The 26529-nt window shown below is 39.7% G+C and overlaps 1 protein-coding gene across 1 annotated transcript in view; it reads left to right on the top strand.

Moving 5' to 3' along the window:
• Positions 1-6614: 6614 nt before the first annotated feature.
• Positions 6615-26529, top strand: part of mrps9 (mitochondrial ribosomal protein S9) — a 60486-nt gene continuing 40571 nt past the window's right edge. The window contains exons 1-4 of the mRNA XM_073043535.1: positions 6615-6727; positions 14445-14624; positions 26235-26297; positions 26395-26425. Of these exons, the coding sequence (XP_072899636.1) occupies positions 6632-6727; positions 14445-14624; positions 26235-26297; positions 26395-26425 (370 nt within the window). The 5' untranslated portion in view covers positions 6615-6631. The remainder of the gene's footprint in view (positions 6728-14444; positions 14625-26234; positions 26298-26394; positions 26426-26529) is intronic.

Genomic DNA, 26529 nt, shown 5'->3' on the forward strand with positions numbered 1-26529 from the left:
ATTCTCTCGTAGATAATGCTGCTGTAACTGTAGTTACAATCTCCCTGTTGTCACAACAGGTCAACAGCAGATGCATTTCATTAGCTCTCCACTCAGTTCTGGAACATCTGGACAGTGAAAATGCATACATCAGGATGCTCTTCATTGACTATATCTCAGCATTTATCACTATCATCTCCTCAAAACTGATCAATAAGCTCCAAGACCAAGGCCTCCATATCTGCTTGTGTAACTGGATCCTCCCTTCCTTCACGTGCAGACAGAGTGACAACACCTCTTCCACAACCACCATCAGCATAGGTGCACCACAAAGCTATGTGCTTAGCCTCCTGCTTGCTTTATACTTGAGACTGTGAGGCTACGTACAGCTCCATGCCATATTGAAGTTTGCTGACAACATCACTATTATTGGCTGAGTCAAAGGTGGTGATAAATCACCATATAGGAGGGAGATTGAAAATCTGGTTGAATGGTACAACATCAAAAACCTCTCATTCAATGTCAGCAAAACCAAAGAGCTGATTATGGAGGAAGAAATTAGGGTTCTATGAGCCAGTGGCCATTAAGGGATTAGAGGTGGAGAGGGTCAGTAACTTTAAATTTCTGGGGTTATCATATTAGAGGATCTGTCCTGGGACCAGCATATCAATGCCATTTCAAATAAAGTGTGGCAGAGCCTCTGTTTCGTAGAAGCTTGCACAGATTAGGCATGTCATCTAAAAGTTCTACAGATGCACAGAGGAGATTATCCTGACTGGTGACAGGAGCGCCGCAGGGAACCGTACTCTCTCCGGTCCTGTTCACCCTGTACACATCAGACTTCCAATATAACTCGGAGTCCTGCCATGTGCAGAAGTTCGCTGATGACACGGCCATAGTGGGGTGTGTCAGGAATGGACAGGAGGAGGAGTATAGGAAACTGATACAGGACTTTGTGATATGGTGCAACTCAAACTACCTGCGTCTCAATATCACCAAGACCAAGGAGATGGTGGTGGACTTTAGGAGATCTAGGCCTCATATGGAGCCAGTGATCATTAATGGAGAATGTGTGGAGCAGGTTAAGACCTACAAGTATCTGGGAGTACAGTTAGACGAGAAGCTAGACTGGACTGCCAACACAGATGCCTTGTGCAGGAAGGCACAGAGTCGACTGTACTTCCTAAGAAGGTTGGCGTCATTCAATGTCTGTAGTGAGATGCTGAAGATGTTCTATAGGTCAGTTGTGGAGAGCGCCCTCTTCTTTGTGGTGGCGTGTTGGGGAGGAAGCATTAAGAAGAGGGACGCCTCACGTCTTAATAAGCTGGTAAGGAAGGCGGGCTCTGTCGTGGGCAAAGTACTGGAGAGTTTAACATCGGTAGCTGAGCGAAGGGCGCTGAGTAGGCTACGGTCAATTATGGATAACTCTGAACATCCTCTACATAGCACCATCCAGAGACAGAGAAGCAGTTTCAGCGACAGGTTACTATCGATGCAATGCTCCTCAGACAGGATGAAGAGGTCAATACTCCCCAATGCCATTAGGCTTTACAATTCAACTGCCAGGACTTAAGAACTTTTTAAAAGCTATTATTAATGCTTTTTGAGATAGTGATTTAGATGCATATCATATTTTTTACTGAGTTAAGTATTGTATGTAATTAGTTTTGCTACAACAAGTGTATGGGACATTGGAAAAAAGTTGAATTTCCCCATGGGGATGAATAAAGTATCTATCTATCTATCTATCTATCTATCACAGTCAGGTACGGAAACAGCAGTGCCCAAGAATGGAAAAGGCTATAAAAAGTGGTGGATTCAGCCCAAGCAACACACACAAAATTCTGGTGGAACTCAGCAGGCCAGGCAGCATCTATAGAAAAGAGTAGAGTCAACATCTTGGGCCAAGACCCTTCAGCAGATTTTCTCTTTTTCTGAGTGGATACAGCCCAGTTCTTCATAGGAAAAGCCCTCCACATCATTGAGCACATCTACAAAGAGCACTAACATAAAGCAGCATCCATCACCAAGGACCCCACACAATCTAGGCCATGCTGCCTTCTCACTGCTGACCTCTGGGAGGGGGTACATGAGCCTCAAGTCGCATACCACCAGATACAGGAACAGATATTACCCTTCGACCAACGTAGACATATTCACTCATCACAACACTGAATTGTTCATTGAGCACAACCTATGGACTCACTTTCAAGGACTCTACAACTTATGTTCTTAATATTATTTATTTATTATCATCATTACTTGCTTCTTTTTGTATTTGCACAATTTGTCATTCATTGTGTCCAGTTTTTCATTAATTTTATTGTACTTCTTTGTTCTACTGTGAATGCCTGCAAGAAAATGAATCTCAGAGTCATACTTGGTGACCTATACAGTATGCACTTTGATAATAAAATTTACTTTGAACTTCGAACAGCTTTACCAAAGGAGCAGCTTATTGCTACTAAAATCATCCACAATCACAACACCCAAGAGCTCATGCTTCTGAAAGCTAAGAAGAGAGAAAAACATGTAAAGATAAGGAGACAGTATCTACTGAAACGAACACTTTGATTCCATCCCACAGTAAATCATCCAGTCCAAATGACAAGAAGCCAAAATGAGAAAAAACAGGATGGAGACCACATGATATTCTTGCTTAAGTTCTAAAACTCAGTCACAAACCTACCACTTCACCATCTCAGATCTGGGACAGGAAGAAAAACAAGGAACATTAGCATGATAATCTTTAAATGGAGTCAAATCTAATTGCATTGACTACAGAAGGATCTTCCGGCAGTCTCTTACAGGGGAAGCTATCGCAAGTCGATGCACTGTGTAGTGAGACTGTGAGGAAGGACAGGCAGATGATAGGGCAAAATTGCAGTCAGTGGGATGAGTTGAAGTGTAACATGGGAGCAAAATTGAAAAGGGTGATGAATACAGGACTGAAGGTATTGTATTTGAATGCACACAGTATATGGGAAAAATGTAGGAGATCTTGTAACGCAGTTGGAAATTGGCAGATATGAAGTTGTGGGCATCACTGAGTTATGGCTGAAATATCATAATTGGGAGCTAAACATACAGGTGGCTCTGATAAAGAAAAATGAAATCAAATCCTTAGGAAGAGGTGCCATAGGATCAGGTGTAGAATCAATAAACTACAAGGGTAAAAAGACCCTTTTGCGAGTTATTTACGAGCCTCCAAACAGTAGTCAGGATGTGGGGTATAAATTACAATGGCAGGTAGAAAAGGCAAGTAAAAAGGGCAATGTCATGATAATGATGGGAGATTTCAACATTCAGGTAAATTGGGAAAATCAGTCTGATGCTGGATCCCAAGAGAAGGAATTTGTAGAATGCCTACATGATGGCTGTTTAGAGCAGTTTGTGGTTGAGCACACTAGGGGAAAGGCAATTCTGGATTGGGTGTTGTGCAATGAACCAGATTTGATTAGGGAACTTAAGGTAAAGAAACCCTTAGGAGGCAGTGATCATAATATGATAGGATTCTCCCTGCAGTTTGAGAAGCAGAAGATAAAGTCAAATATATCAGTGTTACAGTTGAGTAAAGGGAATTACTGTGGCATGAGAGAGGAGGTGGTTAAAACTGATTGAAAGGAGACGCTATCAGGGACAATAGTAGTACAACAATGGCTGGAGTTTCTGGAGGCAACTCAGGTGTAGGATAGATACATTCCAAAGAAGTATAAGTAATCTAAAGGAAGGATAAGCCAATCATGACTAACCAGGGAAGTCAAAGACAGCATAAAAGCAAAAGGGAGAGTATACAGTATAATATAGCAAAAAAATTAGTGGGAAGTTAGAGGATTGGGAAGCTTTTAAGAAACAACAGAAGGCAACACAAAAAAAATCATAAGGAGAGAAAAGATGAAGTATGAAGGTAAGATAGCCAATAATACAAAAGAGGTTATCAAAAGTTTTTTCAGAACTACAGTATCAAGAGTAAAAGAGAGGTTAGAGAGGATATTGGACTCTGGAAAATGACATTGGAGAGGTATTAGTGGAAGACAAAGAAATTGCAGACAAACTTAATAAGTATTTTACATCAGTCTTCACTGTGGAAGACACTAACAGTATGCCAGAATTCAAAAGTGTCAGCGAGCAGAAGTTAGTATAGTTGCTATTACTAAGGAGAAGGTGCTTGGAAAGCTGAAAGGTCTGAAGGTAGGCAGGTCACCAGGACAAAATGGACTACACCCCAGGGTTCTGAAAGAGGTAGCTGAAGAGATTGTGGAGGCATTAGAAATGATCATTCAAGAATCACTAGATTCTAGGATGGTTCCAGAGGATTGGAATATTGCACATGTCACTTACTCTTTAAGAAGAGAGGGAGGCTTAAGAAAGGAAGTTGTAGGCTAGTTTGCCTGATTTCAGTGGTTGGGAAGTTCGGTTGGAGTCCACTTTTAAGGATGAGGTTTTGAGGTACTTGGAGACACATGATAAAGTAGACCAATATCAGCATGGTTTCCTTCAGGAGAAATTTTGCCTGACAAATCTGTTGGAATTCTTTGAGGAAATAACAAGGATAGACAAAGGAAAGTCAGTGGATGGTGTTTATTTGGATTTTTAGAAGGCCTTTGACAAGGTGTCACACATGACTCTGCTTCACAACAGAAGAGCCCATGGCATTACAGGAAATATACTACCATGAACAGAAGACCAGAAGAGGCAAAGAGTAGCAATACAGGAGATCTATTCTGGTTTACAGTCAGAGACTCATGGTGTCAACAATTCGGATGACAAAATTGATGGTTTTGTGCCAAGTGTGCAGATGATACAAAGATAGGCAGAGGGGCAGGTAATGTTGAGGAAGAAGGGAATCTGCAGAAGGACTTAGACAGATTTGGAGAATAGGCAAAGAAGTGGCAGATGGAATATAATGCAGGGAAGTGTATGATCATGCATTTTGGTAGAAGGAATAGAATCATAGACTACTTTCTAACCAGGTAGAAAATTCAAAAATCAGAGGTGCAAAGCAACTTGGGAGTCTTTGTTGCAGGATTCCCTAAAGGTTAGCTTGCAGGTTGGGTTGCTGATAGGGAGCAACCAGAAGATGGTCCAGAGGACATTTACAAGGATGATTTTGGGAATGAAAGAGTTAACATATGAGAAGTATTTGATGTCTCTGGGCCTGTACTTGCTGGAGTTTAGAAGAATGAGGTCTAATCTCATTAAACCTATTGAATATTGAAAGGCCTAGATAGAGTGGATGTGGCGAGGATGTTTCCGAAAGAGGGTGAGTCTAGAACCAGAACGCACAGCTTCAGAATAATGGGGTGTCCATTTAGAATAGTGATGAGGAGGAATTTCTTTTGGCAGAGGCTGGTGAACCTGTGAAATTCATTGCCACGGGCAGCTTGGAGGCAAGTCATTGAGTATATTTAAAGCAATGGTTGATCAGTTCTTGATTAGTCCAGCTGAAGGCCTGTGACTAGTAAGGTGCATCAGGGATCAGTGCTGGGTCTTGTTTTTCATGTACATAATGTACATGTAAATGTACAGTGCATGTCAAACTTATGAGGATGCAGCCTGGACTTGTGGTAAGGGGAGAGGCTGGCTACACTGGATTTTTATACCTTAAGAGCTCAGAAAAATAAAAATTGACGTCATAGAAGTTTATAATATTTTGAGCAATGCAGTTTTTCCCCAGGGTTGGGGAGTCCAGAACTAGAAGGTACAGATAAAAGAGGGGAGAGATTTAAAAGAAACTTGAGAGTTAGTTACCTGTGCATCTTCCTTACACAGAGAGTAGTGAGTACTGGAATAAGTTGTCAGAGGAAGTGCTCAAAGCTGGTATAAATGCAACAATTAAGAGGTATTTGGTTAGGTATACTGAGGGAGAGGCTTAGAGGGTTATGGGCTGAATGTATCGACACAGTCTAGCAGGGAGGATGCAGTGGTTGGTAGAACCAGATGGGCCAAAGGGCTGTTTTCACGGTGTATGGCTCTATGACTCTACTTTCTAGATGTCGCTAACACAAAAAAAAATCCCAGATTAAATATCAAAAAATGCACACCATCTCCCAAATAATCCACTTGCTCATCGCCTGAAGCTCTCCCTACCCATGCAGTACACATTCTGTGGGTATAACACCAGCGAACATACTAGTTTCCCCAGTGCCATCGGCCACCTTGGAAGGAGTGCAAATTAGTTTTTTTTAAAAAACTGTTGCTGGAAATCTGAAACAGAGAAAAAATAGCTAAATAGTTCTTGGAATCTTGGAGCCTTTGTCAAAACTGGAAATAAGTCATCATCGATCCTGAAGAATGACCTATGTTAAAAGAAAATCAGTGCAGCACAGCAAAAGCGATACTAATCAGTTCTTAGCCACGGCCGACTCATCCTCACCCGGCGCCCATCACCATGGTTACTCCTGCGGCTTGGGAGGCGCGTTTATAAATAACGCATGCGCATCACGTATCCCTCCTGTATTATCCATTCCGTACGATGCTCGCGATCTTCGATACATCGCATTGAATCACTACGACGAATTACAAATTAAAATTTTATACTATTTTTTGTATTCGTGTATTTTACATTATTTTGATTTTATTTTTCATAGTACGTTTGCGGGTGAAAGGTTACATGTTACGCGTGCGCAGTAAAGTCCGTGTGGCGGCAAAAATGGCGGCGCGCAGTGGAAGACTGAGTGGGTTGTTGCAGCGATGTCGTGGATGTACGGTGATGCAGACTGTACCCATTGCTGGCAGGACGGCATTTGTGAGTGCTGGCCTTTACTGTATGATTTTTTCTCTTTTTATGGCTGTGAAACGCATCTTAGATGTTAAAAAGAGAGAGATGTTTTGAGGCCTTGCGCTGGAGTCTTCGCCCTCATATCATCCACCAAGTCATACACGGTTCCGGCAGCAGCAGCAGTCCAGATGAAGGGTATCGACCTGAAAGGTCGAGATGCATTTCTATCCATAGATGTTACCTGACCCGCGGAGTTCTAGCAGCGCTTTGTGCTTTTGAGCATGACATGATCCAACATCGACTCAGATCCGGTGCATTCACCTGTGGGTCAGAAGAGTTAAAGCCCCAGCACGCTGACACTTTAGAATAGTGCAGAAGCAGTGGTGCACTGTTAAGTATTGTCTTTTTTTTTGAGCAACTAGTATAGTTCAGTCGATCCACCCTCTTAAAATATTCCACACGGTATTTCCAAAGCAAGTGTAAGAATTTGCGAAGTTACTAAAATAGTTTAATCATGCATTAAGTTCTGGATCTTGACATTTGCAAATTGGTTGTTGTCTTCCTGTATGTCAAAAGGAATAGTTCATTTTCTTTGAAGAATAAAAGCATAGCTTGTTTGTTTATGTTCTCTGTCAGTGGAACTCAAAAAAAGTGAAAATAATAGCTGCATGAATGTGAAATAGGATCAGCGAGAAAAGAAGCCCATGTAACAAAAATGAAAGAAAAGTTGGTTGGATAAATAGTAATGTTTTAGACATAAGAGGTTCTGAAAGTGTTTTAGATTCAGCTTAGTTTACAATGAAGATTACAGTAAAATGAAGATTTAGTGAAGATTACAGAGTAAAAAACATTCATGGTAATAATAAATAATTTAAGTTTGTATACACATAATTTTGTGTCACTTTTTTTAGATTTGTGGATCATTAGAATCTCGTCTGGGGACGGTATGACATATTTTTTAAAAAGTTGTGTTGCACTTGAACAAAAGAGGGACTAATATACCTGCGGGTAGGTTTGCTATAGCTGTCGGGGAGGGTTTAAACTAGATTGGCATGGAGCTGGGTTCACAAAGCAATAGCCAGAGGATGGAGCAGTTTGTGTAAAGGTAGAGGCAACATTTATAGGGACTGCGAGGAAGGATCGGCAGTGGATAGGGCATAAATGCAGTCAGTTGGACAGGTTAAAGTGTGTCTACTTTAATGGGAAGTATCATGAACAAGGGTGATGAACTTAAAGCATGGATTGGTACATGGAACTCATGAACTCACACCTGTGATGAAGTGCTGCTTTTCTGCGACAGCACTTCATGTTGATGTCCCCAGTGGTGGGGAGGACCTTGCCCGTATTAGCTGGGCCATATCCAATACTTTTTGTAGGATTTTCCGTTCAAAGGCATTGGCATTGCTAGACAAAGCCATGATGCAACCAGTCAATATACTTTCCACCACACAGCTATTGAAGTTTGTCAAAGTTTTAGATGTCATGTCACATATGTTGCAAACTTCTAAGGAAATAGAGGTGCTGCCTTGCTTTCTTCATAATGGTGTATATGTGCTGGGCCCGTACCAGGTCCTCTGAAATGAAAACACTGAGGAACTTAAAGTTGCTGACCTTCTCCACCTCTGATCCCTGATGAGGACTGGCTCATGGACCTCTGTTTTCCTCCTGAAGTCAGTAATCAGCTCTTTGGTCTTGCTGCCATTGAGTAAGAGGTTGTTGTGGCACCTGTCAGCCAAATTTTCAATTTCCCTCCTATATGCTGATTCTTCCCCAACTTTTATTCGATCAGCAGCAGTGGTGCCACCAGCAAACTTAAATATGCCATTGGAGCTGTGCTTTGCAGTGTAAAGCAAGTAAAGCAGGGGACTAAGCACACAGACTTGTGGTGCACCTGTCCTGATGGAGATTGTGGAGGAAATATTTTTGGCAATCCAAGCTGACTGGGGATCTGTAAGTGAGGAAATCAAGGATCCAATTGCAGAAGGAGGTATTGAGGCCAAGGTATTGAAGCTTATTGGTTAGTTTTGAGCAGATTGTGGCATTGAATGCCAAGCTGTAGTTGATGAAGAGCCAATGAAATGGCATCTGCCAGTGATGGCAAGAAAATTGGAGCAGATCCAAGTCATTTCTCAGTCAGGACTTGATATGTTTCATCACCAACCTCTCAAAGCACTTCATCACAGCAGATAATGTGCTACTGGACAACAGTTATTGAGGCAGGCTACCACGTTCTTAGGCATCAGTATAATTGAAGCCTGCCTGAAGCAGATGGTTACCTCATACTACCAAAGCGAGAGGTTACAGATATTGGTGAATACTCCAGCCTGTTGATCAGCACAGGTCTTTGGTACTCAACCAGGTACCCCATCTGGCCGGATGCTTTCTGTGGGTTCACCCTCCTGAAGGATACTCTCACATTGGATTCAGAGACCGAAATCAGAGGGTCGTTGGGGGCTGTGGGAGTTTGAGAAGGTTCCTCATCTTTTGACAGTCAAAGCGAACGTAGAAGTATTGAGCTCATCTGGGAATTAAGCTTTGTTGCCACCTATGTTGCATGGTTTCACTTTGTGAGAGATAATAGCATTCAAGCCCTGTCACAGCTGTTCAGCATCCTTCAGTGATTCCAATTTGGTTCAGAATTGCCACTTCACATGGCTTTCTGGAGATCATAGCTGGACCTCTTGTATTTTATTTGGTTGCTAGACCTGGCACTCAGCAGATTGCAGATCTCATTGTTCACCTTGGGCTTCTGGTTGCAGAATACTCTGAGTGATTTTGTGTGGGGTGGTGGACACACTCGTCTGCAACTGTTTTTATGAAGTCTTTGACAACTGAGCTGTACTCGTTCTGTTATGTGACCACGGTGTCACTTTAAAACGCCTGGATGAGGCAGGACTATGACGTCAGTATAACAAGCTGGGACTTTGGGAGAGGAGAGAGAGAGAGAGAGTGGAAGTTGACAGGAGCTTGCTGCAACAATGGGTAAAGTCTGATACTTTCCTGTGCCCAAAGGATTGGGTTGATGTGTGACTGTCACTTTGTATGATCCATACGTGGATTTTGTTGGAGTATCCTGTGGCGACCACTTTTGTTAACCCTTACCTGGTTTCAGGCATGTTATGTGGTAACCACTTGTGCTAGGGTATATTCCGTGACTGTCACCTCGTGATGTTTCTACGTGGATTTCGGGATAACTCGACGGATAAGATCTTCGGCAACTGTTAACTTCGAGTTCCCAGCGTGGAACCTGTGGAATTCTTCGTGATCGCCTCCTCTCTATATTTTAACGTGGATTTACCAGTCCTTCTCCTCACTCATTCTGTGGATTACTGGAGCTTTCTAGTTTGCCATCTTAAGACTTTAAGAACTGTTCCTAAGCTTGACAGTTTGGGAGCCACACACACATAACAGTGTTAACTTCTGTTTATTTCATTTTATTTTCTATATTTTTGAGTAGATACTAATAAAGATAGTGGTTTTAACATTAAAACCTGACTCATTTGTGATCTATTGCTGCTGGTACATAACAGTTCAAATCTTCTAACAAGTCCTTGAATATAGCCCAGTGTACTGACTGGAAGCAATCCTGTAGTTTCTCTTCTGCCTCTCCCGACTACCTCTTTGATATCCTTATTGATTGTAGACTTCAGGAAGGGGACGTCGACAGAACACACGCCAGTCCTCGTCGAGGCATCAGCAGTGGAAAGGGTGAGCAGTTTCAAGTTTCTTGGTGTCAGTATCTCTGAAGATCTATCCTGGGCCCAAAATATTGATGCCATTACAAAGGAGGCTTTATTTCAACAGCTATATTTCATTAGGAGTTGCAGGAGACATGGTATGTCACCAGACACTGCGAATTTCTATATAGAAATTCTAACTGGTTGTATCACCATCTGGTTTGGAAAAGCTGCTGCACAGGATCAGAAAAATCCACAAAAAGTTGCACCCTCAGCCAACTCCATCGTGGATACAAGCATTCCCAGCATCGAAAACACCTTTAAATGATGATGCCTCAAAAAGTAGGCATCCATTATTAGGACCCCCATCGTCCAGGCCTTGCCCTCTTCTCATTGCTGCCATTGTAGAGGAGCTACAGGAACCTGAAGACTCACACTCGGTGTTTCAGGAACAGTTTCTTCCTCTCTGCATCTAATTTCTGAATGAATGATGAACCTATGAATGCTACCTTACCTCTTTTTGCACGCTTTTTGTACTAATTTAATTTTTCTGTCTCTTTCATGTTGTAATTGTTAGTTTTTTATTGTTACATATTGCAATGTGCTGTTGCGCAGAACAGCAAATTTCACAACATGTGTGAGTGATATTAACCCTCATTCTGATTCAAGGGCAGTAGTGTCTGTTTAAAAGAGATGGGGTAGTGGCTTTGCTAATCAGGAATAGTATCACAGTTGCAGAAAGGGAGGGTAGAAAGAACCATAGAAAAGTACAACACAGAAACAGGCCTTCGGCCCGTCTAGTGGATGTATTGTCTACTAAGTTGGTATAGGTGGAAATCAGAAACTGGAAGGGAGCAATCACTCTATTGGGAGTATTCTATAGAACTGCACCCCTCCTTCCTCCCCCACCAACCCAATAGCAACAGAGACACTGAGAAGCAGATCAGGAGGAGGATTTTGAGAAGGTGTAAAAGTGACAGGATGTTGGTCATGAGTGACTTCAACTTCCCTAATATTCTGAGAGCAAAAGGTCCAGATGGGGCAGAATTTGTTATATTATCAGGAATCCTTCCTGGATACACTGTGCACAAGCCAATGACAACAGAGGCTGTACTGAATATAGCACTATAGTAACAGAACTCTTGGTGGATGAGCATTTCAGAGACAGTGACCATCACACCATGACCTTGGGCAGGGATAGGAGCAGTTGGTATAGAAAAATATTTAATTGTGGGATCATAAATTATGATATTAGACAGGAACTTGAGTGTAAATTGGGATTTGATGTACTCAGGGAAATGCATAACAGAAATATGGAGGTTGTTTTGGGAGTGCTTGCATGGGATGCTGGATAGGTCTGTCCTCTTGAGCCAGGGTGACAGGATGAAAGGTTACATGGGAAGAGATGGAAGAGATTGCTGCGCGTTCGGCAATCATCTTTATGTCTTCTCTGGCCATAGGAGTAATACCAGAAGATAGGAAGGTGGCAAATGTTAGTCCCTTGTTCAAAAAACTTAATAGAGATAATTCTGGGAATTATAGACCAGTGAGTTTTACATTTGTGGTGGACAGGACGTATTAGTATTTGGTGAAGCATAGTCTGATTAGGGACAGTCAGCATGGAAGGTTGTGCCTTGAGCCTGATTGAGTTTTTCAGGGAAGTCCCAAAATTATTTTTATTTTATTTAGAGATACAGGACCGTCTGGCCCAACAAGTCTGCACCACCCAATTACACCCTTGTGACCAAATAGCCCACTGACTTATACATCTTTAAACTGGAGCACTCAGAGGAAACCCACAAACTCCTGACTGACTTGAACTGGGTCACTGGTGGTGGAATAGCATTACATTAACCTCAATGCTACTGTGCTGCCCCGCAGAAGGTAGAGCTGTGGATGTGGTGAATATAGATTTCACTAAGGTGCCAAACAAAGTTTCATAGGGTAAGCTCATTCAGAAAGCCAGGAGGCATGGGATCCTGGAAACTTGGTTGCATGGATTCAGAATTGTCTTGCCTACAGAAGGTTGAGGGTGGTAGTAGGTGGAGCATGTTCTGCCTGTACTTTGGTGACCAGTGATGTTTCGCAGGGATCTGTCTGGGACCCCTGGACCAAGTGATTTTTATAAATGTGGAAGTAGAAGGGTGGGTTAGTATGTTAGCAAATGACACCAAGGGTGGTAGTGTTGTGGATAGATTAGAAGGTTATTGTCCTGCACAATCTGATAGGGCTGTTAAGAAGACATGTGGTGTTGTCCTTCATCAGTCAGGGGATTGAGCTTAAGAGCTATGATGCCTGGATTTGAGAGCTTATGAGGAAAGATTGAGCAAGCTAAGGCTTTCCCTTTGGAGCAATGGGATGAGAATTGTATAAGAAGATGAGACATAGGTCGAATGCACAGCCAGTGCCTTTTTCCTAGAGTAGAAATGGCTAATACGACAGGGCTTAATTTTAAGCTGATCAGCAGAAGGCATGGGGGTATGTCAGATTTTTATTTTACAGAGTGCTGAGTGCATGAAACACACTGCCAAGGGTGGTGGTAGAGACATTAGGGACATTTTTAAAAACTCTTAGATGTGTACATAGATGAAAGAAGAATAGAGTGCTGTGTGAGAGGGAAACATTAGATTGATCTTGGAATAGGTTAAAAATTCAGCACAACATCATGGGCCGAAAGGCCTGTACTGTGTTACACTATGTTCTATATATTTGTATTCTGAACTGATTCTGCATTGTTATCGAGTAGTTGTGTTGATGAACTGATTTATAATAAAATCTTAATTTTAGTATTCTTTGCAATTTGGTATGTTGAGTAATGAGACCAGTCCTGTCCTAGCAAGGATAAACTTGTCAAAGAGGGAATGCAGTGGGGATTCACAGACAGATTCTTGGGATGACAGCTGTCATAAAAGGAGAGATTGGATGACTAGGTCTGTGTTTGGAGTTCAAAAAAATGACAAAGGATTTCAATAAAATTCACAAAATTCTGACAGACAAACTGGATTGTGGATGAACATATTCTCTTACTGAAAAGAATAGAGCAAGTGATCTTGGATTTTCAAATGATTGAGAAGGACATCTGGAACTAAGATTGAAAGAAATATCTCCATGTACTAAGTAGATTCCCAACCTGGGATCCACGGACCCCTCGGTCAATGGTTGAAGTCCATGACTTTAAAAAGTTTGGGAACCCCGAGAGATTGGTGAACATTTTGAATACTCTACCACCAAATGTTTGGAGTACAAACTCCTAAATGTTTGAAGTAGATAAGATTGATTTCTTGACACAAAGGCATCGAGGTTTATGAAACAGGCATGATTTCTTTAAAGAGCAAACAGGAGGAAATCTGCAGATGCTGGAAGTTTAAACATGCGTGGTGTTGTTATGATTTCTTTAATATAGTAGATATGGAATAGTGCATCAGCCATGATCACAGTGAATATTGAACCTTTCTGCTCCTGTTCTGTAATTAAGAAATCATACTTTTTTCAGTTAACTCCTTTTATAGAAAATCTCTTGAAGGATTTAACAGATTAATTGATTTAAAACAATTCAGATTAGATTAACTATAGTTCATTGAAAATGAATCAAAAATGTCTTAATGTCACACAGTCTATTCCACATTAAGCTAGAAAGAAAAACACTTCTGGATCCTAGGAAGTAATAAAGAATAAGAAGGATATTTTGTTTATAGTTGGTTGAGCTTGTCAACAGCAGATGGCAAAGGTGCACACTAAATATTCTAGTCCTCCACAGCAATTTCACATATTGATAAGGATATAAACTTGCCTACAATAAAAACAGAAAGCCAACAAAAATTAGCAGGTCATATGCACTATTTTTTTTTTTGTATTATGGAAGGTATTATTTACAATATTTGAATGAGAATGTTCACTGCTATTTTGTGTGGACACTTGTGTATTGTCATTATATCAAGAGAACTGGAAAGGTAATATTTGATGAAGTGAATGCAATGGATGGATATCAAAATCATTTGCATGAAAAGGGAATATGCATTTCTGGAGCAGCAAGTCAATGAATAATGGTGCTTCTTGGTTTATTGCAGCTGGTGCGATTTTTCTGCAGCAGCAACGCTTTGCAGAAGAAGAGTATGGCTGCTACATTCCATGAGAATTATTCCGAAGAATTTATAAAGCAGCAAATTGAAGAGTTCAATATTGGAAAGAGACATCTAGCTAACATGATGGGGGAAGATCCAGAAGCAATCAATCAAGATGATATTGACGTAAGTTAAGTTTCTTGCAGTTTTATTAACAATTTTATACATTTTCATCTTTTACTACCTCCACTGTCAAATTACAGTATAATTTTGTGTAGTGCAGCTACTAGGAAGTTTCATGAATGGTGCAAAACTAGTGACGTTATCGTGAAAAAATGCAATTTTAAAGGGAATAATTGCATAAAATGTAATTGCAGAAACTAGCCCTGCAAGTCTGTACAAGTATTTGTGCTTCACTCTTGATCTGGGAATATTAGTGGTTAGAGTTTATTTTGGGTTTCTTTACTCGTCTTGATCTTTATACTGAAAATCAAGAAACCAGAGAAGCATTCATGTTGAGGTAGAGTGTATAATTTGTGGTGTGATTTTGATGGAGAAAGGATCAAGAGAAGTAGAGCCACGTTTGTTTACCAGGATGCTTTGGGTTTTTTTTAGGGGATCCAATGGTAAATGTGAGTGGAGGCGAAAGCAGAAGTATACTGGATACCCTCGTGTTTTTTCCCCTTTTGCCATACTGGTGGGAATAAGATGAATGGAAGATTTAGAGATTTTATTGAGTACGTGGGACCCAAGCTTGAAGTCAAAGGACAAACCAGTAATATATAAAGTTACTGTTGATTAGAAAGCAAAGGGATAGGCATTAGAAGTTCCATAATTAATTAGGATTTAGAGAAGTGATTTTTTAAGAGGTGAATAAAGTGCAGTTGGAAAGAATTGGGGTTTAAAAGAAAGTGGTTGCAGCAAGGCATTTCAATTAATTGAGGTCATGGAAAATGATGAGGTCAAGAATTAGCTGCATCAACAGCTAGGAGAGTTTACCTGAAGATAGAGATTATTTAAGAACAAAAAGGAAGAATATTTATTGGACAAAGGCAAGTGGTGACCAGTGATTGAAGTCTCAGAAGGTGAGAGTTTACAAAATGGTATTGTATGCCTGAGTCAGTGCTAAGGAAGGCAAATGCAATGTTAGCATTCTTTTCGAGGACTAGGATGTAATGCTGAGGTATTGGTCAGACTGCATTTGGAGTATTGTGAGCAGTTTTGGGCATTGGCAAGAGTAGAGAAGGTAAGAATGATCCTAGGAATGACAGTGTAAACGTATTTGATGTTGGCCGGTAACATGGTTGATGGCTCTGAGCCTGTACTTTCAAGAGTTTAGCAGAATGAGGGGGGATCTCTTTGAAACCTATCAAATACTGAAAGGCTTGGATAGAGTGGATGTGGAGAATCTAGGATCAGAGGGGACAGTCTCAGAATAGAAGGACATCCTTTTAGAGCAGCAAACTTGTTTAGCCAGCGGGTGATGAAATTCATTGCCACAAACCGCTGTGGATGCCAAGACATTGAATATAGTTAAAGTGGAGGTTGGCATATTCTCGATTGGGTAAAATTACAGGGAGGAGGCCGGAAGATGGCGTTGAGAGGGATAATAAATCAACCTTGATGGAATAGCAGAGCAGACTTGATGGACCAAATGGCCTAATTCTGCTTCTGTGTCTTAGGGTCTTATGGTCAAATGAGTGGATGTCTCTATCAATTTTGTCTTGTACACTATCAAGCCCTGAAGTCTGTATCAATTATGATTACCAGGAGACCAAGTTCACAAGTTAGTCTCTTAGAAACCTTTATAGATGTATGCCCGTGTCCTTGTAGGTCATAAAAATGCAGGGGTGTCAAGGACAACTTTGAAAGAGATCCCGATCTGGAAAATACATCAAATCTCGAACCAGCCATGTAGATTGCAAAAGGCAGTAAATCAGACCTGAACAAGCCATTGCCACTGTGGTCACTTGACAGTGGAATTTTCTGGAGAATGTGACTGAAACTACACTGTTCCAACTACGGACCACACAAAAACACCCTAACCTCTTCGCAAAGTGGATCGTAGTAGTTGTATTTTCCGTATTCAAGCATTAACATGGTTAGTAATGCTGTGGTTGAGTGGTGCGTATATTTGTAACATTTGCTAAGGGGCAGAAGATCTGTTTAATCACACCTTTACAAATTCAGCACCATGAGATGATCTTGATAAAGGAGTGCTTGCTGCACAGCACAAAGAGAATTAGCAAGAGCAGAGGGAATATGTTATAATCTTCCATGTTTAACACAAACATGAATGAATTTGGGGTCAATTGAGCTTGTTAAATCCCATGTATAAATCGCCCAATATCAGATTAGTGTTGGGTACATAGAATTTGTTTGTTCAGATATCAGCGCAATTAGAATCTATGAATTTAAGATTTTTTTGTGTTTGACAGAATGGTGTTTTATTTTTGTATTTGCACAAAGTCTGTAACAACCATATGTAGACCTCATGAACTGATGTTTACAAAGTAGTTTCTTTATATAGATTTTGAGAATGAAAATGTAACAGATGATGTACTTTCTATAAAGAAAATTTTCCACTAGAAACTAATCTCTAGCATTACTTCCCACAATACTGGTATGACTCTGTATGAGCCTCACAGAAATTGCAGCCTTGGGTGTAAAAGGTCTTACTTCACCACACGCAGACACATTCTCTCCTAGGAGAATCTCTCAGTGGAGTCTCCCTGAACTTACAGTTTATTCTTTTTGGACTCATAAGAACAAAAGGTAATAGCAGCTGATTAAATACCATTTCAATAGTTACAGGTGCACCTTTTACGACAATATTTTAGCCATAGACAAATGGTTCTATCGAATTAGATTTTTATAGTGGGAGAACATCTTATTTAATAACATTATCAAATACCATTTTTGAGACAAAATAGTTCATATCTATGGTCTAAAAGACTTCCAAATGCCAAAACCACAACATTCAAAAGTAAACATTGTGAGGACAACTCTCTTGGTACAGAAATACCATTCTTATTGATAGAATGAATTTTCCCATGGCCACATTTGATGTGAAAAGTCTGGTATAGAACCTTTCTTTATCTCTATCACAATTGTGAAGTTGCTGAGGATACAGTATGCCTGGTTTGACCCATTATCTTACATTTGACTATTGGATACGATAATATCTTGTCATTACCTCAGTTTACAAACCACTTATCTTGAGTGGCCTCCTGCTGTGGGCTGGTAATTTGTGCTTTGAGTATTATACTGTTTATTTCTGTTAGCTGCCCTTTTAATTTCAAAACTAACTTCAGCTGTAGTTTCCATTTTGAAATAGTTCATGATGACAAGTTTCATTTGTGTAAATGGCTGCTACCTACCTAACTCCTGAAGGATAAGTCTATAAGATGTTGGTGCAGAATTAGGCTATTCAACCCATCATGTCTGCTCCACTATTACATCATGGCTGATTTTATATACCTCTCAACTCCATTCTGCCTTCTCTCCGTAACCTTTGATGCCAAGAACCTTTCAACCTCTGCTTTAAATTTACTCAATTATCTGGCCTCCACAACCACTTGTAGCAATGAATTCCACAGATTCATCAAAATCTGACTAAAGAAATCATTCTCATTTCAATTCTAAATGGGCACCCTTTGTTCTGAAGCTATGACCTCAGGTCCTATGCTCCCTCACTATAGGAAACATCCTCACCACATCCACTCACTCTAGGCTTTTCAATATTCAATAGATTACAGTGAGATACCACCTCATTCTTCTAAACTCCAGCAAGTACAGGAGTGGAGCCATCAAATGCTCCTCATACAATAAACATTGTATGAGCCAAAATTGCTCACAATACTCCAAATGCGGATTGACTAATCCCTTATAAAACCTCAGTATTACGTCCTTGCTCTTAAATTCTAGTTCTCTCAAAATGAATTAACATTGCCTTGCTTACCATCGACTCAATCCATACGTTAACTTTTAGGGAATCCTGCACAAAGATTCCCAAGTCCCTTTGCATTTCTGATTTTTGAATGTTCGCCCTGTTTAGAAAATTGTCTACACCTTTATTCCTTCTACCAAAGTGCATGACCATGCACTTCCCTATAATATATTCCATCTCCCACGTCTTTTCCCATTCTCCAAATCTGCCTTAAGTCCTTCTGCAGACTCATTGCTTCCTCAACACTGCCTGCCCCTCCACCTATCTTTGTACCGTCTGCAAACTTGGCCACAAAGGCATCATTTCTGTCATCCAATCATTGACATAATGTGAAAAGAAGCAGTCCTAATACCAACCTCTCCGGAACACCAGCAAGTCACCAGCAGCCAACCAGAATAGGATGTTTGGCACCCAAATATTCTTGGCAAATTGAGTGCAATTCCACACTGGAATACAAAGAGCAACTCAAATTTTCTGTTCTTCAGAATAATGTAACTAATGACTGATGAAGCAGTCCTTGAAATGTAGATTTTTTGTTTCCTTTTTAAAGTAAAGTTCTTCCTGCTGGTTAAAGCTGTTTCTAATTTGAAGAAATACATGTAGGAAGTTTAACACAAAGTATACTGCAGATGCTGTGGTCAAATCAGCACATACAAACAAGCTGGATGAACTCAGCAGGTCCGGCAGCATCCGTTGAAATGAGCAGTCAATGTTTCGGGCTGAAAGGGTCTCAGCCCGAAACGTTGGCTGCTCATTTCAACGGATGCTGCCCAACCTGCTGAGTTCATCCAGCTTGTTTGTATGTGTTAATGTAGGAAGTTTGTTTTAATATGGAGTGCCTTCAATGCAATTACTTTATGGTATGCTGCAGAAGAAGCTATTTTAAATAAACATAGAAACATAGAAAAACCTACAGCAAAATACAGGCCCTTTGGCCCACAATGCTGTGCTGAACATGTACTTACTGTAGAAATTACCTAGGGTTACCCATAGCCCCCTATCTTTCTAAGCTCCATGTACCTATCCAGGTGTCTCTTAAAAGACCCTATAGTATCTGCCTCCACCACCGTCGCCAGCAGCCCATGGCCAGGCACTCACCACTCTCTGCGTAAAAAAAAAAAAAAAAGCTTACCCCGGCAACTCCTTTGTACCTACTTCCAAGCACCAGAGTACTATTAAAAATGAGAAGAATCTGAAGTTGCTTAATAGAACACTCATTTGAACTTTAAAAATACTTGTATTGCTTTTCCTAATTGATTTACTTTGCCTATTTCCTCCATTATGCAATTATTCATGATGTATTATGATTTTTACTCATTTATAATAAATAAAGTTGTTAAGACAAGCGTGTCTAAGTGAAATTGACAACTAACATGAAGAGCCAGATGTTGATTATGGAGCTCCAACTATCTGCTGAGAACAGTTTAAATAAATTAGCACCTGCACATTAGCTGGTCTTGCTATTAATTTATAAGCGAATCAGTAGAAATGACATTTGGTAGAATCATTGATTAAGTAAATAGCTTCATTTTTGCTGCCAAGGCAGGATAACTAATTGATAAAAACGGTCAACATGACCTGCTACTTTTCCCATGTCAGTCATATAGTCATATTTAATTCTTTGTCACTAAAACAGGTGAAACAAGCCCTACTTCTGTATTATTGATCTGGCAGTTTGCCTAGATTTTTGCTAGCTAAATTAAACTTGATAAATTCTATTTGTAAATGAATTTAAAATTGGACTAGTGGTGAATTATAAAGTTATTTCCACGTATTTATTTTGTTCTAATACCTTCAAAGGTGCAGTTGTAACTGTCAAATACAAAAATCAGTAACTTTGTCAAGGTGCTTGTAAAAGAAAGTTTGGCATCCTATGAGGATTTTGATTAGCCTCGTGCCTTAAAATGCCAAGTTGGAGACAAAAAAAAATGCATTGGGTAAAGCTTTGTTAATCTTGGAAATTGTTAAATATATAGATTAGGTTTCTTGTTGAGGGTTTCTTACAGCATGCTCTGAGTTTCAGAAACCTTTTTGCAGTGTACTAAGATGTAATTCCAGCCTGAATTTGTGCTTGGACCCTACATCTTTGTGGAACAAAGTTATTGAGCTGCATCAACCAAAACTGGCACGTTGTTTTTTAGGCAGCACAAACTGAGTCCCTACCCACAGACTGTCCTGGAGGCTTTCCAATGCCTTATTGCTCACAGTGGCCTCTTCCAGTGTCTCTAAATGTCTCTAATTTTAATTAATTGACACCAAGGTTTCATAGAGACGAAATCACTTGCCTTTATTTACCCTTGTAATGAATGGATGTTACCCCATTCAGATTAAAAGGTAAAGTGTGGATGGTTTAAAGCTAAGTGTCCAAATTCAGTGTTATCATACATTACTCAAATTGCAAATCAAATATTTCTTCTACATTTTTTAAAAACGTAAATATATTGATAGTTTTCAAAATAGATTAATGAAGCAAAGTATTGCAGCACAACTTCCTTCCTACATTTTATGTGGTGTAAATACTGTAAGAGATGTCTTTGAGTGTTAAGTTTGTGCTAAAAGTGTTAAGACTAAACCCTGCACAGTATTGATTAAACAGTTCTATAATTATAATTATTCAACATCTATCCAATACTCTTTAACATACTTATTGGATCAAAATCAAACTTCTATAAGCATAAAAGTAAGTAAGTACTAAGAAGGTAACTTATCATACCTATTGTCTTATTGTAAGGATAGTGCTGTATGCATCTAAGTGGCTAAATTAGTAATCTGAATTTATTATGTAGAAATAGTTACAAAACCCAGGGTAAATCAGAAGCATGGTATGGTCCTTATTTCTCACAGTTAACTGTTGCCAAGAAAAATAGATTTTTCCTGAAGAGGAATCTTGACAGGACAACCTGAAGATAAAGAGCACATTAAATGAAAGTTATCTGACTGCCCCCACCAGACAACTTTAAATAATTTCAAAAGAGCCAAAATCTTGATGTTTATTTACACTTGCTGCTTGGGTAATAAGGCAGCTGGAAATTGAAGAGCTATAGTGAAAGAAATAACTTACAGGAGTGACTGAAACTGACTTAAATAAAGGTAATTGAGTAACAAATCTGCAAGGGTTTGTATGCTGTGGAAAAGAGAACAAAGGTGGCACTGTTTTGCTCTGAAAGTGTTATGTTTAACTGAGGAGGTGGTTCAGGGGAGCTTCAGTTGTTTCTACTCATTTTCAACTACCTGTCTGCTGCTTCCTGCTGTCGTGATCTCATGCCAACTTTTTCCTCTCCTGTGCACCACAGGAACCCCCTTCTAGATGCCATGACCTGGTACCCTTACTGCTGCTCAAAATGATCAGTAATGGCTTTGCTTCCAGGCAACTGGTTATTGCTATAAGAATGTGAAACTTAGTATCATATACAATTAACAGAGTGTAGACCAAAATTGAGGGCAACCTCGTTAATGAGTTTTAATCAGCAACTTAGACAGTCCCTTGCAGAGTTATTCGTTGTGCACAGTTCAGCTTCTTTATCAAGCTGATGTATAAACAATAGATTAACCAGGCATTAGAGCTTAAGAAGTACAAAACTACAGATGTTAGAGTCAGGATCAACACAAAAATTGCCATAGGAACTCAGCAGGACAGGCAGCATCTCTGGAGGGGAATGGACAGTTGATATTTGGAGTCAAGGCTCGTCATCTGAACAGAAAATAATCAGTATAAAGTTGGAGGGATGGAGCAAGAGCTGGCAGGTGACAGGTGGACCCAGGTAAGAGGGTGTAGTGATGGGAGAGTGGGAATTGTGCCAAAAATGAGAGCTGATAGATGAACGTGACAACGGGCTGAAAATAATGATGGAATCCAGTGGGAGCGGAAGGTGGCGCGTGGAATAAAGGGAGGAGGTGGAGAAATAGGTCAGTGAGTGGAGCGTCAGGCAGATGGTGGAGATGATGGGGAAAAGACATGGTAATTGGGCCCAGATCAGGATGAGAGAGGAAAGGGGCAAAGTGGGAGCTGTAACCAAAGGTTGGTAAAGTTAGTGTTAATGCTGTTGGGTTGTAGCCTACCCAAGTACAAACTGCTAAGTTAACATTTGGCCTCATCTTGCAGCAGAGGTGGCCATATGCAAACGTGTTGGTGTGGGAATGGGGAAAAGAATTAAAATGGCTCAAAACGGGAAGATTCAGGTAGCCATGGTGGAAAAAGCAAAAGTAGTCAGCACAATAACTGCCTTGTCTGCTTTCAGACTCAGCAATATACAGGAAGCCACAATGGGAGCACAGTTTGGAATAAATACTCCCAAGGGATATGCATGTGAAAGATTGCCTCACCTGGAAGGGCTGTATGTTTGCCTGGATTGTGGTGAGGGAGGAGGTACAGGGGCTGGTGATACACATGATTAAAGGGGAGAATGCCAGGGGCGGGAAGGGTGATGGGTACAGAGGAATGAGCGGACCATGGAGTCAGAAAGTGAGCTTCGGGGAAAGCAGAAAAGGGAGGGGGGAAGATTTGGTTGGTAGTGTACCTGGTCGAAGCCATGAAGAGTTATACGCTGGATGCATAGGTGATAGTTGAGCCACAGGAGAACTGTATCTTGTTCTGTATAGTGGTGAGGTGGGAAATGAAGGCAAGGTGTGGAAAATGAGAGTGAAGGCTCCATCAATATCAGTGTGGTATGGTGGAAGGGGAAAGAACTTGTTTTCTACAAAGAAAAAGGAAGGTGGCCCAAATGTCCTGGTGTGAAAGGCCCAGTGTAAGAACAGATGTGATAGAGACAGAGGAACAGGAAAAGGAATGGAGTCCTTTCAAGTGACAGGATGGGAGGAAAAGTGGTCAAGATAGCTGTGGAAATCAGTGCCTTTGTAGTAGAGGACAGTAGATAATCTTTCTCCTGAGATAGAAAAAGAAAGATCAAAGGAAGTGAGAGGGGTGATGGACTAATTGAATTTGAAGGTAGTGTGGGAGTTTGGCATGAAGTTGGTAAAAATAACAAAAGTTGGGATCTTGGCCTTGCTTACTTTTTCAATTTCAGAATGAGGGGTTAGGGTGGCATGACAATTTAAGACACTACCTTGGTCATATTTGAGTCGGCAGTACATGAATGTGATAATTATCCCTCAAAGAGGATGGCTAAAGCAAAATCTGTTAGCAGAGAAGTAAACAAATGAAAGATATGATAAATGTCATCAAATATGACATATGGAATACAGAAGACACAAAAAATGGAAGTTCATATTTTGCTAGATAAAGACCAAAAGTGTTGATGCAAAATTGGAGAGAAAGAATCATGAAAAATCATGCAAGGTATTGTGTAAGTATTTCATAGAGGTTTAAGTGGATCCTGACTGGGAACAATATCTAGAAAATATTGTTTCAGGTACATTTAAGCAGGGATAAAGGGAATAAGAACCAGCACTTAGGAAATCATTTTATAGTATGGGCATATGTGAGGAGTTTGTGTTGAGTGGAATACGTGTAAATTAAGATTTTATTTGTGTCTGTCATAAATGGCCAAAACGGGGTGTGAGACAGGAATGAAAAATGTAAATGTTTTGGGGATAATTAATTTACTGCCTTATTGACAAAGTGAGCAAAATGAAGATTTTTTTTGTCAAATAGGCAAGTTATGCTTTTGGGCATAAGAGTAAACAGTACCAGACCCTTGAAAGAGGAAAGTCCTGGTATCCCCCACTTTTCAAAAGTTTGCTTTACGCCACTTTGCTGTTACAAAAGACCTACATTAGTACCTGTTTACGAAAAAAGGCGAAAAGCAAAAATAGCATTCAGCATTTGCAGCGACAGCGAGAGTGGCACCACTAAGCTCCTTTCCCAGAAACTACACTCAGCATCAAGCCACCATAACTTTGAACTGTGTGAGATTTTTGCTACAATTGACAGTGCTGCAATGATTGCAGAAAAGTACGACTTTAATTTTGAAAGGACATGTAGGTTTAGGGCAGGTTTACAGGATATTTTGAATGCTTACAAAGAACTGTATGATAGAAAAATGTGTGAACCTTCCAGCGTGCTCACTGTCTTCCCGATTCTGGTAAGTGAAACTACACTGTACATACATTATTTCTACTTTATATGGACTGTGTATTTATCATATCATTCCTGCTTTTACTATATGTCAGTGTTATTTTAGGTTTTATGTGTTATTTGGTATGATTTGGTAGGTTATTGTTTGGCTCTGGGAATGCTCAAAAATTTTTCCCATATAAATTAATAGTAATTGTTTCTTTGCTTTATGCCATTTCGGCTTGCAAAAGGTTTCATAGGAACAGTCTACTTTCGGATAGTGGGGGAAACCTGTATAGTAAAAGTGCCTATGAATCGTTTGGCCTCATTTTATTTATTTAAGGGCAATTTAGATTGATAAGTTAACATTTATCTGAGTTATATTACAAGGTTCAAAGATAACCATGCCAATGTTTACATTCCACTTCTCACTCTGTACACCATTACAACCTTTTGCCCTATTGACATAGCTTGTTATTTCTGGATGATCTTAGCAAACCTCTATTAACAGTGTCTGTGATGTTCACCTTAACAATTCTTCATTCTACCTTCTCAACTATCCCAATAGAGTAGTTTATTGTGAATTTTGTGTGGGAGTTACTCATGTCTGGCTAACTTCTGTGAGTTTTGGATGCTCTGATAGTAAAAATGTCTTCATGTTGGCTCTTTTTTGATGACCTTTGTTAGGTCCCCTCAGCTTTATGAAAAGAGCCAGTCATGTTCACTCTTTTTTGGTAATTGTATCCTTTATCCCTTTCAAGAATGCAAAAACATGTATACATTTCTCAAAATAATGAAGCAGGAGAATTATATTAGATGTAAGTAAACATGAAACATCCTTGCAAACTACACTACTCTGCATTCTTGTATCTCAAGCAATTTTAACTAATTTTTCTATTTAATTTGTTGTTATACCTTGTTGTGTATGTAAATTAGTATACTGGCACAGCAGCTCAATATCTTGAATCATTATATAAATATCTGAACATTGAGCCTTTTATTCAAGTTTACAGCACAGATGGTGGTTCTTTGGCCCATTAACTTTGCTGGAGTAATCCAAAACTAATACCACTGCCCTGCATTCTCCTTAGCACAATATCATTGTCTACTTCATCTTTCTTTCTGTTCCATCCTTACAAATCATTATTGTGCCTGCCTTGCCTACACTCTGTGGAAAAGCATTTCATGCTCTGACAATTCTGTTGAAAGAAATTTCTATTGCCATTCCTGAATCTGTGACAAATTTTAAATTGTTGTCCTTGTTACAGTTTCTTCAACCACAGGGAAAAAATGTTCTATTTGTGTTACCAAAATACTCCTTAATTTCAAAAACCCACTAAATGTTCTCTTAATCTTCCTTGCATCAATAAGTAGTCCCAATGTCTTAGAACCCTAGATTTCTTGTCACATACTGCTGTAAATTCTTTATAGTCTCAATGTTTGTCTTCATAATACAGAACTATTGTACACCAATAAACAGTATTTGCTGTAATTTTTAACCATGTCATTTTTCTTCTGAAAAGCAAGTTTATGTTAGAATATAATATTACCTCTAGCTGTCAGTGTTTCTTCAAGTGGCTACGTTTCAAAATTATTTTTTTAAATTTTTGTGTAATTACCCTTCTTGCTTGTATCATAGTTGTTTCTTTAAGATGTGGCAAACTTCTGGTTGTGTTGACGCTGAACAACATTTGGCTGTTAAATAGTAAAATAATTTCTATCTTAACGAAAAAGGTACTTGAAAGAATTATTTATCAATTCATGCAAAAATGATTATAGTTTCATAAATATTTGTTGTTATAGGCATTGAATTATTTATCATTTCTTATTCTAGAGAGCGATCAAGTACCTCTTCCCATCTGGGTTATTTGAAAAGAAGGCTAGGCCTGTTATGAAGGTATTGAAAATGTTTTGTAATTTTACAATTCTGCTGCAGTTCACTGTTTATTTATTTAATTACCTTTGCAGATTCTAATATGTTTCATTAATTGCAGCATCCTTTGGAGATCTTTCCCAAACAGAGAGGTAAGTTGACATTTTAATGAACAGTGAAAAGTAGAACCATTTTTGGGCACACTTGATAGCGTTTGAATGTAGATTATGTACACATTTGGTGAACATCCTTACGG

The sequence above is a fragment of the Hemitrygon akajei genome, chromosome 4, assembly GCF_048418815.1.
Source record: "Hemitrygon akajei chromosome 4, sHemAka1.3, whole genome shotgun sequence".
NCBI lineage: Eukaryota > Metazoa > Chordata > Chondrichthyes > Myliobatiformes > Dasyatidae > Hemitrygon > Hemitrygon akajei.